Source organism: Lasiosphaeria miniovina (assembly GCF_030549165.1).
Source record: "Lasiosphaeria miniovina strain SMH2392-1A chromosome Unknown B0T26scaffold_1, whole genome shotgun sequence".
In the NCBI taxonomy this organism is placed as follows: domain Eukaryota; kingdom Fungi; phylum Ascomycota; class Sordariomycetes; order Sordariales; family Lasiosphaeriaceae; genus Lasiosphaeria; species Lasiosphaeria miniovina.
Window position 1 is genome coordinate 5565873 of NW_026848220.1, and position 14502 is coordinate 5580374.

At 54.8% G+C, this 14502-nt stretch overlaps 3 protein-coding genes across 3 annotated transcripts; all 3 read right to left on the reverse strand.

The window, feature by feature from the left end:
- Positions 1–2064: 2064 nt before the first annotated feature.
- B0T26DRAFT_670832 (uncharacterized protein) lies at positions 2065–3183 on the reverse strand (the record flags this gene model as incomplete). Its single annotated transcript, XM_060439231.1, has 4 exons — positions 2065–2115; positions 2170–2583; positions 2899–2926; positions 3041–3183. The coding sequence occupies 4 exons, from the start codon at positions 3181–3183 to the stop codon at positions 2065–2067; spliced, it is 636 nt and encodes a 211-aa protein (XP_060303422.1).
- Positions 3184–5154: 1971 nt separating this feature from the next.
- On the reverse strand, positions 5155–7482 carry B0T26DRAFT_844900 (amino acid/polyamine transporter I; the record flags this gene model as incomplete). Its single annotated transcript, XM_060447585.1, has 7 exons — positions 5155–5301; positions 5461–5840; positions 5943–6042; positions 6119–6275; positions 6344–6749; positions 6984–7260; positions 7336–7482. 7 exons carry the CDS (start codon positions 7480–7482, stop codon positions 5155–5157), a joined length of 1614 nt encoding a protein of 537 aa, XP_060303423.1.
- A 1816-nt stretch (positions 7483–9298) lies between these two features.
- Positions 9299–12780, reverse strand: B0T26DRAFT_867594 (uncharacterized protein). The gene is made up of 4 exons (XM_060447840.1): positions 12104–12780; positions 11760–12010; positions 11489–11642; positions 9299–9910 (listed from the first exon to the last, which is right to left on the reverse strand). The coding sequence occupies exons 1-4, from the start codon at positions 12323–12325 to the stop codon at positions 9521–9523; spliced, it is 1017 nt and encodes a 338-aa protein (XP_060303424.1). The 5' UTR covers positions 12326–12780; the 3' UTR covers positions 9299–9520.
- Positions 12781–14502: the final 1722 nt, after the last annotated feature.

The window sequence follows — 14502 nt, forward strand, 5'->3', positions numbered from 1 at the left end:
AGCTAATGAAATATACCTTCAACCCCATCCTCTTGCTCGCCGCGGCCGGGGCCTGCGTGACGAGCGTCTGGGGGTCCGATTTTTTTTGCTCTGCGGAGACGGTTTACCACGCGTCGTGGATCACTTTGGTAAGACATTGCACGTTGCTATACCCCCTCGACACTAGAGAAAGAGTAGAAGGACTGACAACAACTCCCATCCCTCTAGACGCCCCACAGCTCCCACCTCAAACTCGACTCGGCCCTCCACTCGCCGGCTACCCTCGTAGCGGCCATCGCAACGATCAGCCTGTCCCTTACGTTGCACCACTACAAATTACAGCAGGCTGGGAAGCAACGAGATGGAGTTCTTGCTGGCGTCTTAGGGGGCGGCACGGTGACGGGCCTGGTGCTGGGCCTGGACGGGATAACCATTCTCCTCCGCGTGGCGCCGTGGCTTGCCATTTCGGCGTTCCTTGTCTCCGCCGTCCTGAACGCCGCATCTTAGGGCCTGCGGTTGGCAACAAGCGCAACGGGACGACAAGAATGATGTGATTGGTTGAACGGAGATCATGAAGGGACAGGGGTAGGGCCCCAGCCCAGGATGCTGCCGTTGTTGCTCATAGCTCTTGAAATTTTACTAGAACGTTCTGGGTTCGTCTGGAGAGGCAATCACGCTAGAATTGCGGTTAGCTTATCTACTCCGGCAGTCCTGCTCGTCAGGCCTTGTTCAACGCCTGTGATCTAGTTTGGTTCTAAGTAGCTTAGCCCTGCGTATCAGCGCATTTACTTAGAGCCTCGGAGATCTCGTGCTCTTTTTTCTAGCACCGGTTTAGGAGTAATATGATAGTTCACTCTGATAGATAAAGAGCAATCAGGCAGTTTTCAAGTGGTCTCCGCAGCACATGAGCTATCTAGGGACTGCTTACCGTCCTCAACATGATTCAAGGCGGGCAACAAAACACGACGAAAAAAACGAATAAGCCTCTATATGCTAGGTAAACGAAGAAGCACACCCGCCCCCTCGCTCAATTAGAAGGGCAGGCAACCTTCCTTATACAGGGGATTATAGAGCTAAATCTTCACAACAGCCGCAAGGTTGCTTGTCTAATATGGAATGGGGAAGGCCAAACAATGGATTGCCTTTTCTCTCTTTTCTCTCCGTGATTCCTGAGTCGGGGGCCTTTATTCACACTGGCCGAAGATGCCGCCATATCGCATCTCGATGCGCTACACGCCGCCGGGACGCCGGTATACCGGCTCAAGCACCAGCTCCGCATGACGGAGGGGCTTTTTGATATGGTCGCCTACGAGGCCAACTCTCGCTGCTGTTCTGGTTCTTCTGCTGCTGTGAAGGGAGGCCATCACCCAGTTGAACTGAACCTTACAACTATGCGAGGTGCACAGTTTACTGGGAAACGTGGTGGACTGCTTAAGAAAATCCAAACTATCTGCCCGCAGGCGAGAAAGGTATCGTAAGTGTTGTGGTGACAAAATGTGTAGAAAGTGCATTAGCAGGCTAACTCTAGGAGGGGCCAATCCCCGTACTAAATGTGTGGGCGAGAACCCATGTGCGAGCTGGTAGCCCAAGCGTCCAACCAGGGCTAAGCCCCGCAACACACCCCCTTTGGCCACACTCCAAATATGAAGCTATTACGAGATGTGATGTGTAAAGTAAACAATGGAAAAATGCCGTGCTGTGTTGTGGTGGGGAAAGGGTATAATACTGTACAAATAAGCTCTGCTCCTTTCTTATTGATACCAGGGAACCTTCCTTGAATGAATTACCAGCATTTGACGAATTTAATTTGTAAGTCCAGTGCAAGGGGCTTCGTGATGTCGAATTCCTTCATTTGCCACATTCGGTTCAGCGACCGTATTGGTATTGCGAGGAGGCCCTATAGCTAAGTTAACAGAGCTGTGCGGCTCCGCGGGTAAGCTCCGGGCAGTAGGCTGAGGCTCAGGATGATGGATTCGAGGCGTAAAAAAGTTGGTTGAGAATAGTAGACTCGAATTACCCTGCGTGGAAGGATTTGCGAGGCCTGAGCCCTTGTGAACAACAACTGCCATTGTTGCGCCTGAAGCTTTACGCTTCTTCTTCTCTTCCAGTGCTCTTGTTGCTATGATAACCGCATGCCTTATGTTCCCAGGTAATAGGGATATTTTCTTTACAGCCATTATAACCACAGACCTTTCTTCCTTTCCCTTCCTCTTTCTTGGTTTCTTTCGCCTTTGTCTCTGATCCTGAAGGAAGTTTGGCGAATCGTGATGAGGTTTCCTCGCTTGCAGCAATTTCCTCCAGCTCTTGGTTGAGCTTGTTCCAGGTCAGGGTCTTCTCTTTGAGGCCATTCAGCCAGAAGAGGTGGCGATCCGGGTAGGTCTTCTTGAGCTTTGTAATTAGCAGGTTGAGGTGGAATTCCTCTGTTACTCCTGCCTTCAGGTTATCGATCTTCTTGTAAAGAAAGCGGAGCCTCGTCAGGAAAGTTTGTATGGTAGTGAAAGAAGGTCTATCAATCTTTACGAATTCTATAACGGAGTCTATGACGGCTTCCTGCGTCAGGCGGGGAATGACGTGCTTGATCAGGTCATAGGTGACTTTGGGGTCCTGTTGGCGAGGATCTTAGCCTCGGGCTAATAGTCTCTCATTGTCACGGTTAATAGGATTTAAAGAACAGTGCCAATAAGATACCGTATTGATTTGGTGTAAAACTAAGCTAGAGAAGAAAAGAAAGAAAGATCGCAGGAGCTGCGGTCGGTGGAAAAAGGTTTGTGGGGAGTTTGCACGTGGCCTACACGCTAACCTAATTGGCCTTTTTCCATGAAAGAAGGTTTGCGGGCGAAGTTTACACGTGGCCCACAAACTAAGCCTAATTGGGTTTCTTGGAAGATGACGTAACACGGCCACCGACAATGAACTCACAATGCGCTGTGCCGTGACACTCATGAACCTGAGGTGAGAGGCTGTTATTGATCATAGATACTATGACTGCTCTGTTCGTACGCCACTCTCGCTTTTGCTCAGGCACGAGTGCAGCTACTACGGCTGGGGTAGTCTCGGTAACGGTAGGCTCTTCAACTTCGTCGAGAATAAAGTGATGAAGTCGTAAATGTTGAGATAACCCCAAAGAGCGCTGTCCCACTGGGTCAGGTTCTTTTCTCCTTCAAGGACTGGTATGTCGGCCCGGAGCAGGCGAGTGTTGCCCATAGTTATGGTGGAATTGAATTGGCAACCTGGTTGGTCGAATAGTCTGTCAATCTGTCGCCGAATTGACAGTGTTGGAAATGGCCTCAATATGGTCCTATGGAGGGGACAAATGAGGACTTTGTTCCGCAGGGCTGTTGCTCCGCATGCTGGCCGAAGTAATCGCTCGATTACCTCTGTTCGGGTCGCAGATCCGGCTTGTTACCTGCGCCCTGGAAAATACTGGGTAGATCAATCAACTAGACTAAACTCCCGAGTATGCGCTCTCGAATGCAGAGTATGCGCTCTCGAATGCAGAAAGCGGCTTGGTGATAGCTTCAATTTTGGAAGCAGTAGGGCGTCATAACCTGTTGTGGTGACAAAATGTAGAAAGTGTTCGTGGTACTCAAACTACGTAGGGATCCTACAGGTCGAAGGGTTGGTAGATCTACCGGGGGTAATCTTGTGTCTCCTCCATCCCTCTCTCTCTCTCCGGAATTAAGGTAGGTTCTGCGCGCGACCGGGGTTTTTGTGTGTGTGTGAGAGGTCCGCGCGCCGCACGTGCCTACTTGCACGTGCGTACTCGCGCGATCTCTGCTTCCTCCCTGCTAGTGTGCGGTCACCAGTGTCGCTATTCCAACAGAAAGTGCATTAGCAGGCTAACTCTAATCCCCGTACTAAATGTGTGGGCGAAAACCCATGTGCGGGCTGGTGGCCCAAGCGTTCAACCAGGGCTAAGCCCCGCAACAGTAAGGGAAAGGCCCCTCCATAGTTTCCGTCCATGCGTCGTCCAGATCGTATTCCCGCCATTTCATTATCCTGGCAGTCTCAAAATTGTGACGTCAACTGCTGCCTTGTGTCCTCTCATCATCGTTTGAGGGAGATAGGGAGGGCATTTCGAGATCTTGATTCTACTACCCAAGCCTCGAGCAGAGGGGGATAATTGTCGTGCTCTAATAGAAGGCTAGCAAAGGTTTTTTGAGGGCTGGGTTGGGTCGTTTGCCTAGCCTGACCCTCCTGTTGGGTTTTCAAAACTCAGATGTTGGTTGCGAGGTTTGATCGAGCCGTTGGTCGTCCTAGGAATCGCTACGCTGGGCTCGAAGCTGTCCTCAGTGAGGATGTTCAAAGGTCCTGAGCCGGTACCCATCTGAGCGGGTACCCATCTGAGCCGGAAGTCGACCCATATGGGGGAAAGGGTGTCCTTAACTCGGTAGGAGAAGGCGCCTAACCGTCTCGGAATCGGAGAAGAATCGTGGCCGTCGCAGACTGGATGTGGCGGTCCGGCATTCCGTCATTATGGATCCGGGAAATGCGCAAGGAGGAAGGAACATCTTTGCCCAGGCCCGTCGATAGGGAAATAATTCGGTTAATTCAGCCGTGATAAAGTTGATCCTTAAGCGCGGCCATTTTTCGAGATTGACCTCGGCCTTTGCCGTTCCGTCGAGGGAAACCCATGGTCGGACTTCATGAGGCGGATCTCCAGGGGTGTAAAGCGTATGGTGAATCGTCGGAGCATCCTCGTTGGCGAGCAGTGCAGAGAGATTGCCGGATTGTTTTCGGGGAGAAAACTGGGCACGCAAGAGTTAAAAAGGCAAAGGAAAGAATCTGTCGTTTCGTCCGAGGTCAGTGCTTTTCCAGCTATTGGGGTGGAGTAACGAGGGCCCAATTCCTGCCCTTTTTCTTTTCGGAAAGCCCACATACACCCCCTTTAAACTTGTCGATCAACCTAGCGCTGACAGACTCTGAAATGGAAGTTTGGAACACTCTCTGGTTTGAGATATTCATAATTATTTAAAGTCTAGTCCCAGTTTGAAAAACCCGAGCGAGCCCACAAATCAAGGCTAGGTACCAAGTAGACACAAGATAGGAGAAATCAACAAAGAGATCGCCATGTTTTCTCCTGACCTGTTTAGAATTCATCATCATTACGTAGAACCGACTCCATCCAACTCCCCAACCCCCCAACTCCCCAACTCCCCAACCCAAGCAACCCAATCAAGCCTCTCTAATCATGGCCACACCGTAGCCTCTCTGCGGCTGAATCGTGGTGCGCGGGCCCGTGTAGAAGTGGCGGCCGTGGGTGAACCAGAAGCCGACTGAGAAGACGACGACGACGAAGAAGACGACTAGGGCGTAGTTCATCTAGAGACAGGATAGTCAGCATCTTCGTGACCACACCAAGAAAAGAGGAAAGAAGAAAAAAGGAAGAAGAAAAAAGGAAAGAAGAAAAAAGGAAAGAAGAAAAAAGGAAAGAAGAAAAAAGGAAAGAAAAAAGGAAAGAAAAAAGGAAAGAAAACTCACATTCTCGGCCGTCACCGGCAGCCGCGTCGGGAGGAAGAAGATAACAGCCATGAAGGCGTTCCACGCGACGGCGACGACGTTAAGCACGACGCTGGTGCGGCGGCTGAGGTGCCAGGGCCCGCGCTCGAAGCGGCCGTAGCGCAGCTTGCAGACGAGCGGGATGGCGTACGACAGATTGAGTGCGACAGTGCACACGTTGAAGACGGCGCCGATGGCCGTGTCGCCGGCCAAGCCCAGCAGGTTGACGGTAATCTCAAGCGCCGCGTACAGCCACACGGCCGCGATCGGCGTGCCTGACCGCGGCGAGATGCGCCGCCAGATGTGTGACAGCGGGAGCAGGTCGTCGCGCGCAAAGGCGAAGATGGTGCGGCTGCCGGATTCTGTGGAGACGGGGTGGTGTTAAGCGATGGCTCTTGGGTGGAGGTGGGAAACATGGGCGGAGGTGGGAAACAGGGGCGAGAGTAAAACCGGAAAAGACGCACGCAGCCCCGGGATAGCCACAAGATTCATAACCACAAAGCCGCTCAGCGTAAAGAAGATGGCGGGCACGCGGCCCATGGCGTTAAAGAAGAGCTGCGCAACCTATACTCACAGACCCTCTGGTCAGCTCGGCCACTTTTCCCTTTCTACAAGAACTCTTCTCGGGAGTGTTACTTACCGGCTGGCCGCTCGGGCTGTTGATCAGGTCCAGCGGGTCACCCATGCATAGGACCAGAACGAGGTTGAACAGAAAACCGACGACGTATGTAAAGGTAGTCGCGTTGGCGATGGCCTTGGGCACAATCCGCGCCGGGTCCTTCGCCTCCTCGGCGATGCTTTATGCAGACTGTCAGCCTCTCTCTCGCCCCTTTCCAAGAAGAGAAGGGAAACGAAAGCAACCCACCGTGCCGTGCTGTCGGCACTCGTCATGATCCACGCCGGGGTCAGACAGCCAAACAAAAAGGCGAAGCCGGGCGGGCTCCAGCCGGACGAGGGCTGGAAATCGGTGAAAGCGTAGGCGACGTCGTGGCGGCCGGCGCGCTGCTGGGCCAACAGAGTGGCGCAGGCGCCGACGAGGACGCTGACGTGGAACACGACGTAGCCGCTGGCGAGGCGGTTGAGCCAGACGGTTGGCAGCGAGTTGACCGAGGCGTGCGCGACCGCCAGCAGCGCCATGACGGCCACGACATGGTGCGTCGTCGGCGTGTAGGCAAAATCCGACGCGATCGACACGGCTGCCAGCAGCATCTGGCTCGACGCGTATTCGGTCGCCGCGCTGCCCGTGATGGTGCCCACCAAGTTGATGTAGCCTGCGAGTGTGGTTAGGTACCCTCCCAGACTCTTCTCGGGGAGAGGGAGAGGGAGAGGGAGAGGGAGAGAGAGAGAGAGAGAGAGAGAGAGAGAGAGAGAGAGAGAGAGAGAGAGAGAGAGAGAGAGAGAGAGAGAGAGAGAGAGAGAGAGAGAGAGAGAGAGAGAGAGAGGGAAGGAGAGGGAGAGGGAAGGAGAGGGAGAGGGAGACAGAGACACAGAGCGAGGCCACGCACCAGAGATCCAGCACAGCACTGGCACGTACTCGTCGGGCGCGAGAAACTTGAGGGTAAAGTACATGGCGCCCGAGCTGGGGTAGGCCGACGAGAGTTCGGCCAGGCTCAGGGCAAGGGCTAGCGCTCCAGCGCCGCCGAGCACCCAGGACCACATGATTGCGGCCGCTCCGCCCGCCTGCAAGCCGTAGATCCACGTCGACATGAGCGACCCGTACACGCCCGAGATGCTCATGGCGAAGCTGAAGCTCGACCAGCTGGAGAACTCGCGCTTGAACACCTGGCCCGTGTCGCAATCGTGTCAGCGGGCTAGCTGCCAGACTTTCGCAGCACGTTTCCGGACGGGGAAGCTCACCGGCGTGTATCCCATGGCCTCGAGCATCTTGTCCGCCTCGTCGACATCGTCGCTGCTTGAAGGCGAGACGGGCGTGGCAGACCCGCTGGCGACGGCAGTGGCCTGCTGGGTGATGCTCGGGGTCTTTTCGAGGCTGCCGGTAGCCATTGCTGCGACTATCTGTGGGGTTCTTGTCTGGTGTCTGGGGCTTTTGTCTGGTGTCTGGAGTTCTTGTCTGGTGTCTGGGGCTCTTGTCTGGTGTCTGGGTTCTTGTCTGGTGGCTGGGGTTCTTGTCTGGTGGCTTTGGGCCAAGAGGCAGCTCGTGGACGAGCCTAGAGTCGGGCCCCCTTCGTCTGGCCGGGATTCGAGGGCTAATATCATCTCGTAGCTGCGCTGGGCGCGTGGCTGGGTGTCCCTGGTGGCTTGCCGATTCCGGGCGTCTCGATGTGTTCTCGGCCGGTCTCTAGTTCGGCAGGGGTTCGTGGAATATGGGAGAGCCGCGACAGCCAGACACGAAAATCAATCCGCAGTGCATGTCTGCCGCCCTGCTAGGCTCGCAGGTCTCTCACAACGTTGAGGCCTGCGCCATTGGTGATGCGGGGGGCTCGGTGTGGTCGAGCTGCATTCTCGTCGAAGGTTTGGCTGCAACTAGCAGTGGCTCCCGCGTCTCTGATATCGATATCTTGACCGGCCGCATGCATCATGTGCATTCTCCAGAGCCGGTCACAGCAGCTTGTCTTGGTGGAGGGGAGAGTTTCCGACGCCAGTGCTCGGATTTCGGATAGGGGGTTCTAACTCGTTGACGGTTAGCTTGGGAGCAGCTGCCTGCAGGTGCAGCAAGGTCGTGGGAGGCGTTCCGATTGCTTGGAAAGTCTTGGTCAGAAGCGGCAGAATTGCGGACAGGCACGTCTTTTCTGGATCCGGTTTGGATTCGCAAGTGGCCGCCGATGTAGGAGGGCCGGGTTGACAATCCGACGCGACTTTCCCCGCCCCCGGCACTGTCCATGGATCGGATAGTGGCCGCATATCCGGGGCTGGGCAGCAATCAGAAAGCTGCTCCTGGACTGCAGCAGTTCAAGCTTTGTTTCCGTACGGCTCTAGAGAGGCAGAGGCAGCTGGTGTAGCTCCCACACGGGATGGAACTGCGGGCTCGAGCATGCAATACGGTAATCACGTATTGGCAGAACTTGTAAACCTAGGTCACGTATTGGCAGAACTCGTAAACCTGGGTAGACCAAAGAATTAAGCAGAAAGCTCGGCTTCGATTTCGAGTATGTGAATTGGCTTGACATGTCTTGTTTATCTCGAGCAGCCGCAGCGAGGCACGCCTGCAAATGCTGGCCAAACTTGACTGCCTTCTCGAGAAGTCAGTGTCGACCAACCCGAGGGGCGTTGATCAGGTGCAGTGCCGTTCAGGTCTGGTTGGTCGAGATCGATCTCGGCCAGCAGAGTCTCGTCTGCCCTGCCATTGCTTTCCTGGGCGTTATTCGTCCATTCAGAGACTTGGGAGTATTGTCCGTCGCCCGGCAGCTGTGTCCGTCAGTGCTATGTCCGTTGCCCGGCAGCTATGTCCGTCGCCGGCAGCTATGTCCGTCGCCGGCAGCTATGCGCATTTGCTGTGCAGTCTTGTCCCAGATTTGGATACCACATGCGTGTGTGCCGGAGCTAGCTGTTAACTGCAACGGGTAGGGACAGCTATCTGGGGGTTGGTTTCTCTCCATCCATGTGCCAGTACCTTAATCGCGAGAAAGAGAACCCGAAAAGAGGTGGGCGACGTGATGTGAGTTTATCCCTGAGCTGTCGGTAAGTGTAGACTAATTCCAGCGATGCCGAGAACGCCCAGCGATGCCGAGAACAGCAAGACAAGATTAAGCTTTCCGATTGAGACAAGTAGTGGTACAACTCAACATTATAGCTCCTGATCCTAAGCCCGTTCCGTTCCATTCTTCACGGCAGACTCGATATGAATGCCCAAACGCCAGAACCAGCCGTCCAACGTCATACATGTACACACTACCCTCCAGCCCTCAACGCCATACATGTACACACTACCCTCCAGCCCCCATCATCATACACGTACACACTACCCTCCAGCCTCCAACGTCATACATGTACACACTACCCTCCAGCCCCCCGTGCCGTGGACGAATCCAGCCCATCCGTCTTCTCGAGAGTTTTTTCGTGTTTGGTGCTTCTTTATCCTTTCTCACTTGTGCGAGGGGTTCGACTTCCACTCGCCGGCGTCCTTGACGCCCTGGGAGACGGAGGCGACGCCGCCCTCGAGGCCGGAGCCGATGTTGGCGATGCCGTCGCCGAGGGGCTTGCCGAGGCCGCCGGTGGCGCCCGTGACTGTCTCGCCGATGCCGCGCGACGCGGCGCCGACGACGCCGCCGACCGTGTTGGTCAGCCCGCCGACCGTGTTGCCGACCGTCGACGTGACCGTCTTGCCCACGCCCGTGACGCCCGACATCTTGTCCTTGTTGTTCATCGTGTTGTTCATAATATGGGAGAGACTTGGGGAGTGGTGGCGATGGGGTTGATGTGCGGTGGTTGGCTGCAGTGTTGATGTGCGGTCGTTGGTTGCAGTGTTGATGTGCTGGTGGTTGGTTGCAGTGTTGATGTTGGTTGCAGTGTTTGGAGGTTTGGTTGCAGTGTTTGGAGGTTTGGTTGCAGTGTTTGGGAGATTTGGTTGCAGTGTTTGGGAGATTTGGTTGCAGTGTTTGGAGGGTTGGTTGCAGCGTTTGGAGGGTTGGCTGCAGTGTTTGGAGGGTTGGCTGCAGTGTTTGGAGGTTTGGTTGGTGTACGGGTGATTCAGTGAAATGACTAGAGAGCGACTTGACTGCTGTGCTGTGGTGCTGAGCATCTTATACGCCGGAGCAAGCTCCCATCGGCGCATCAGACTTGTAAGTGGGCTCTGCGTAGTGCGTAGTAGGCCACAGCCTGTCGACTACCCCACCACCGCCGACTACGTCATAATTAACGGCCCATCCCCCGCCTTTTCCCACGTCCTAGCTTATCTCCAAGTGAGAGGCGTGTTTAGCCTACGGATCATTACCGAACGTTCATTATCAAAGAATGACGTTTGAGACGCAGCTCATGAGCCGCATCCCTTGGATTTGACCGTTGTGTGACATGTTAGATTAATTGAGTGCACCCGACAAACGACCGCCGCACACTGCGTGGAGAAAGCCAGCTCAGGTTGCCAATGCTCTAAATGTCAACGAATTTGTTGCTCACTATTCAAATGATAGGTGGCGCGGGCACGAAAAACGGGCTACAACAAAGAGTAAACCAACAGAGACTTGCAATCTCGCAGCCGCCGTCCTCGTCGCCCTCTACCAATGTTTTTTCCATCGCTTGGAAACGTTGTCCGGGATCGTTGTCCAGGATCAGAGATCAACAATGTGGACCGCGGAGCAGGGAAGCTATGCTCGGCCAGCAACGGGATGTCCATCAGCCATGTAATCAAAGCAACTTGGCATCCATGGATGATTCCATGTAATCAAAGCAACTTGGCATCCATGAATGATTCTCGATGAGGTAATACCCTGAACCAGATGATGGCTCGCTCGCTCCTGCTCAGATCCCTGTAGACCTACAGCCAGTCCAAGAGCTCCCGTCTCCGTCATCCCCATCGCTCGCCATGATCCTCACGTCCTGTGCGTGTCATCCTTGCTGCGTTCATATTTCGTCGTGCGAAGCATCATGCTTCCAGGCAGCGCAGTGCACAGCCTGGCCCGCCATTCCCGTCGTGAGAGTTCCCAAACACATTCATCTTCGTCAGGACCAGTTCCGCCAAAGTTTCAAACCATGCCCGTTTGATTCCTTCAAATGCGTCCGCAGCGTCGATGCGGCACTCCGGACGTGCGCTGCTGCCTGTCGTCGGGGTATCGAAAAAGAAAATCCCAGCACAATTTCCTCCCGTTCCATCTCCGCATCTCCGTCCCGATGCCATCAGTCCGTCCGATTTCATCAGACCTGTAATTTTCTCCCGTTCCATCTCCGCATCACTCCGTCCTGATGTCATTAGTCCGTCCCGATGTCATCAGTCCGTCCCGTGTCATCAGTCCGTCCCGTGTCATCAGTCTGTCCCGTGTCATCAGACCTGTCAGCTCGGCTCCGGGGGATCGTCTGCCCGGGGCGGCTCCGGTTTCGGTGCGGGGCCGGACGCGACCTGGGCGAAGAGCTCCGTCCTCCGCCGCTCGTTGAAGTGGACCATTTCTGCCTGGTTGCACGCCACCAGGTTGAGCCTCTTGGCTCTGCTGCGGCGGACCGACACGTATATGTACCCGACGCACGCCATGAGGAGCAGGTAGACATGCACGATGCTGTTTGTCCCGGCGAGAGTGGTCAGTATGATTTCCCTCGTGTCGGGTCCAAGTCGCCATTGCATTTGCATCTCCCCGCTCAGGGCACACGGGGGAAACGGCCAGGGAAAGACGTACGTAAAGACAATCATGAAGATCATGGCATTATTGACGTCGACGTCCCACTCCGACGAGCCCGACACCACCACCACGCTGCCCGCTGGCCGGTAGATGCCGTGATCGACGGTTCCGAGAATCAGAAAACAGAAGATGCCCACGGCGATGAAGGCGATGTCAAAACACGCCGCCACGGGATTGACCGGCCACTTGCGGTCCAGGAAGCACAGCGATATGACCTCGTATGCGTTCACGAGCGCTGCGGCCACGACCTGCAGGCAAAAGCGCGCGAGTCAGCCAGCCTCGCTCACGTTTGGTGATGAAAAGGGCCAACCAGCCTGCAGGCAGGCGAAGTCGGAGCTTACCGGGAAGAAGGACGGGAAGATGACTTCGACCTTGACGCCCGGCTCCGACCTCCAGACGTTGTAGATGTAGCTGATGAAGGAGATGGTGCCGAGCTCGAAGAGGATCGCAATAAAGCGCGACGCGGCCTGGACGAGCTTGAGCGAGAAGCGCAGCGTCGGGAACTGTCGTCCGTAGCGGCGGTCGGGAGGGGGCCCATAGCCGGGGTGCCAAGCGGTCTCCATGACGTTCCAGCTTGCTTGCTTGCTTGCTTGCTTGCTCGGCGGCGAAGACGGCGGCGAAGACGGCAAGGTCCGTCTTCAGCTCGGATGCGGGGCGACCATGGGCGACCGCTGTTAGCTTGCTTCTCCGGGATGACGAAAACGAAGGAAGAGGAGTCGGAAACGAAGGCAACAAGAAGAACGAAAGAGAAAAAAAAAGGAAGGGGACCCGGGTGCAGGGTCACTCGGGCACGGTTCCCGGCCGGTTTGTCGCTTTAAATCCGACACCCTATCTGTCTCGAATGTTCAAAAAATGGATACATCTGACAAGCAGCGAGCGATCAATTTTCCGGGGAGAGGCGGGGTGGTCTTTTTGGGGGTGGCTTTCCCCGATTTCACTCGGCGTCGCAACCGCGCTTCCGCGAGTTCCGTCCAGGCTGCCATGGTGCCCTGCCAAAGAGCCCGCGGATGGGGCCAGGTCTGTGCCGCGGCAATCAGCCGTTCGATTGGCGGCCTAGCGAACAAAACGGCAGCTGGAAACTTGGAAGGATCGGGGTCCAGCCAACCACAGCGCTGCCCAGGGGCGAACCATGACTCCGCACTGCCTGGACCAGGGGATGCCAGCCCAGTCCCCCAGCCCCTTCCGACTTCTGTCCTGACCTGACACCAACTGCCCTGTGTCGTGAGCCCGGGAACTGATCCCGGTGGCGGAGTTGCATCCTGTCTTATGGGGCCCCCAAAAGCTTCAATACACGCATTCACTCGCCGTGGGGTGCTGAAAGAGGCAGTTCGACGGCCAAATGAATCAATGAATGAGCCAAGACACGTGATTGAAGCCATTTTGATCGCCTTGACACCCCATTTACATCTGCCAAGCCTGATCTTTCTCGTTAATGGAAAACCAATATTGGCGGAAAGTACTATTTTATCACTCCTGGTCAGAGATCTGCGAGAGCACCGCATCAGGGTAAAGCCCAGTACCTATTGTGGCACTGAAGTGGGATTTAGTTATATACACCTTTCTATATACTGCCGGTTCTGAGGCTGAGAATATACCGTGGGCCGGCTAACTAATTCTTCATATAAAACAGGCAGGCACCCAACCCAACCCCCTCGGTTCAAACTCTCGGCTACGGCAAAGACAAACCTAGGTACCGGATCCACGTGTGATCGCTGATCTGGTTGCTACGTAGTAGGCGAGCATTTACAGTGTGCCTAGAACTAGTCGAGTCCACTCTTGATCTTGATGTAAGCTTTTCGTTGACCAGCTGGATAGGTGGTTATACAGTTGCTGTTCAAAGATACCAGAAACTCAAGTAAACAGACGCCATGCAAGGGAATTGTCTTTTCCGTTGCGTACTGTCCTAGCCGGCGAAGAATCAATTTAGCAAGGTCGCCTGGATTGAAAATTAGACAGAAACAGAGCACTCGACTCAACATCACGACACGGCCGATGCACAGCGCGCTAGTTTAGCAGGCGGAGCGATGCCCATACTTGTCTAGTAGGTTTCCCGGCAAGTCACGCCCTCGTAGCTCTTGATAACCCTGCCGAGTGGTAAAATTGTTTGCTTGTATTTTTGTTCGTTGCCCAGTTCACCCTCCTTTGTCCCCTTAAACCTCCAGTAAACAACTGCACCAGCAACACTGCCCGTAAATCCCGGTAGAAGCAGCACCAAACCAAACAAACTCAACCAAGCAAACCCAACCAAACAAACTCAACCAAACAAACTCAACCAAACAAACTCAACCAACGACAATGGCACTATTAGCAACGCTCTTTACATGGACCGCCCGCAGCGCCCGCCGGCTGTCGTTTTTGGTGACGGCGCCATGACCCCAGGTTGGCTTCTCCAACTGGTCCAAGGCCGGCCTGTTTGACCTCGATTTTTTCCCCGCCCGCGTATCTCCCAGGAAAGACTACACGCCGTGTCGCCCGTCGTACGTCCAGGAGAACCACGGCCCATCAAGCCCGTCGATGGCTTCTTTGTACTGGGAAAGGATGCCAAGGGAAATTACTGGGCCTCGGCCTACAAGGTCAAAGGCCAATGGGCGAATTTGGAGACCCAGATCCGTCAATAAACAATCGAGACAATGTGCTTAGATTTCCAGTCATGATATGATTGCCTATGCCTACCATGCTTCTTTCCGTTTGAAACATTTCGTGACATATCAGGAAGCATACTTCCTAACCCATTCGCGCG

What these genes read in the sequence shown, in the direction of transcription:
- B0T26DRAFT_867594 (XM_060447840.1), bottom strand. Translation starts at nt 12,325, where the DNA reads ATGGAGACCGCTTGGCACCCCGGCTATGGGCCCCCTCCCGACCGCCGC. An exon ending in TCTTCCCGTCCTTCTTCCCG is followed by an intron (nt 12,011 to 12,103) that starts GTAAGCTCCGAC and finishes TTTTGCCTGCAG; the next exon opens with GTCGTGGCCGCAGCGCTCGT. An exon ending in ATCTTCATGATTGTCTTTAC is followed by an intron (nt 11,643 to 11,759) that starts GTACGTCTTTCC and finishes CGGGACAAACAG; the next exon opens with CATCGTGCATGTCTACCTGC.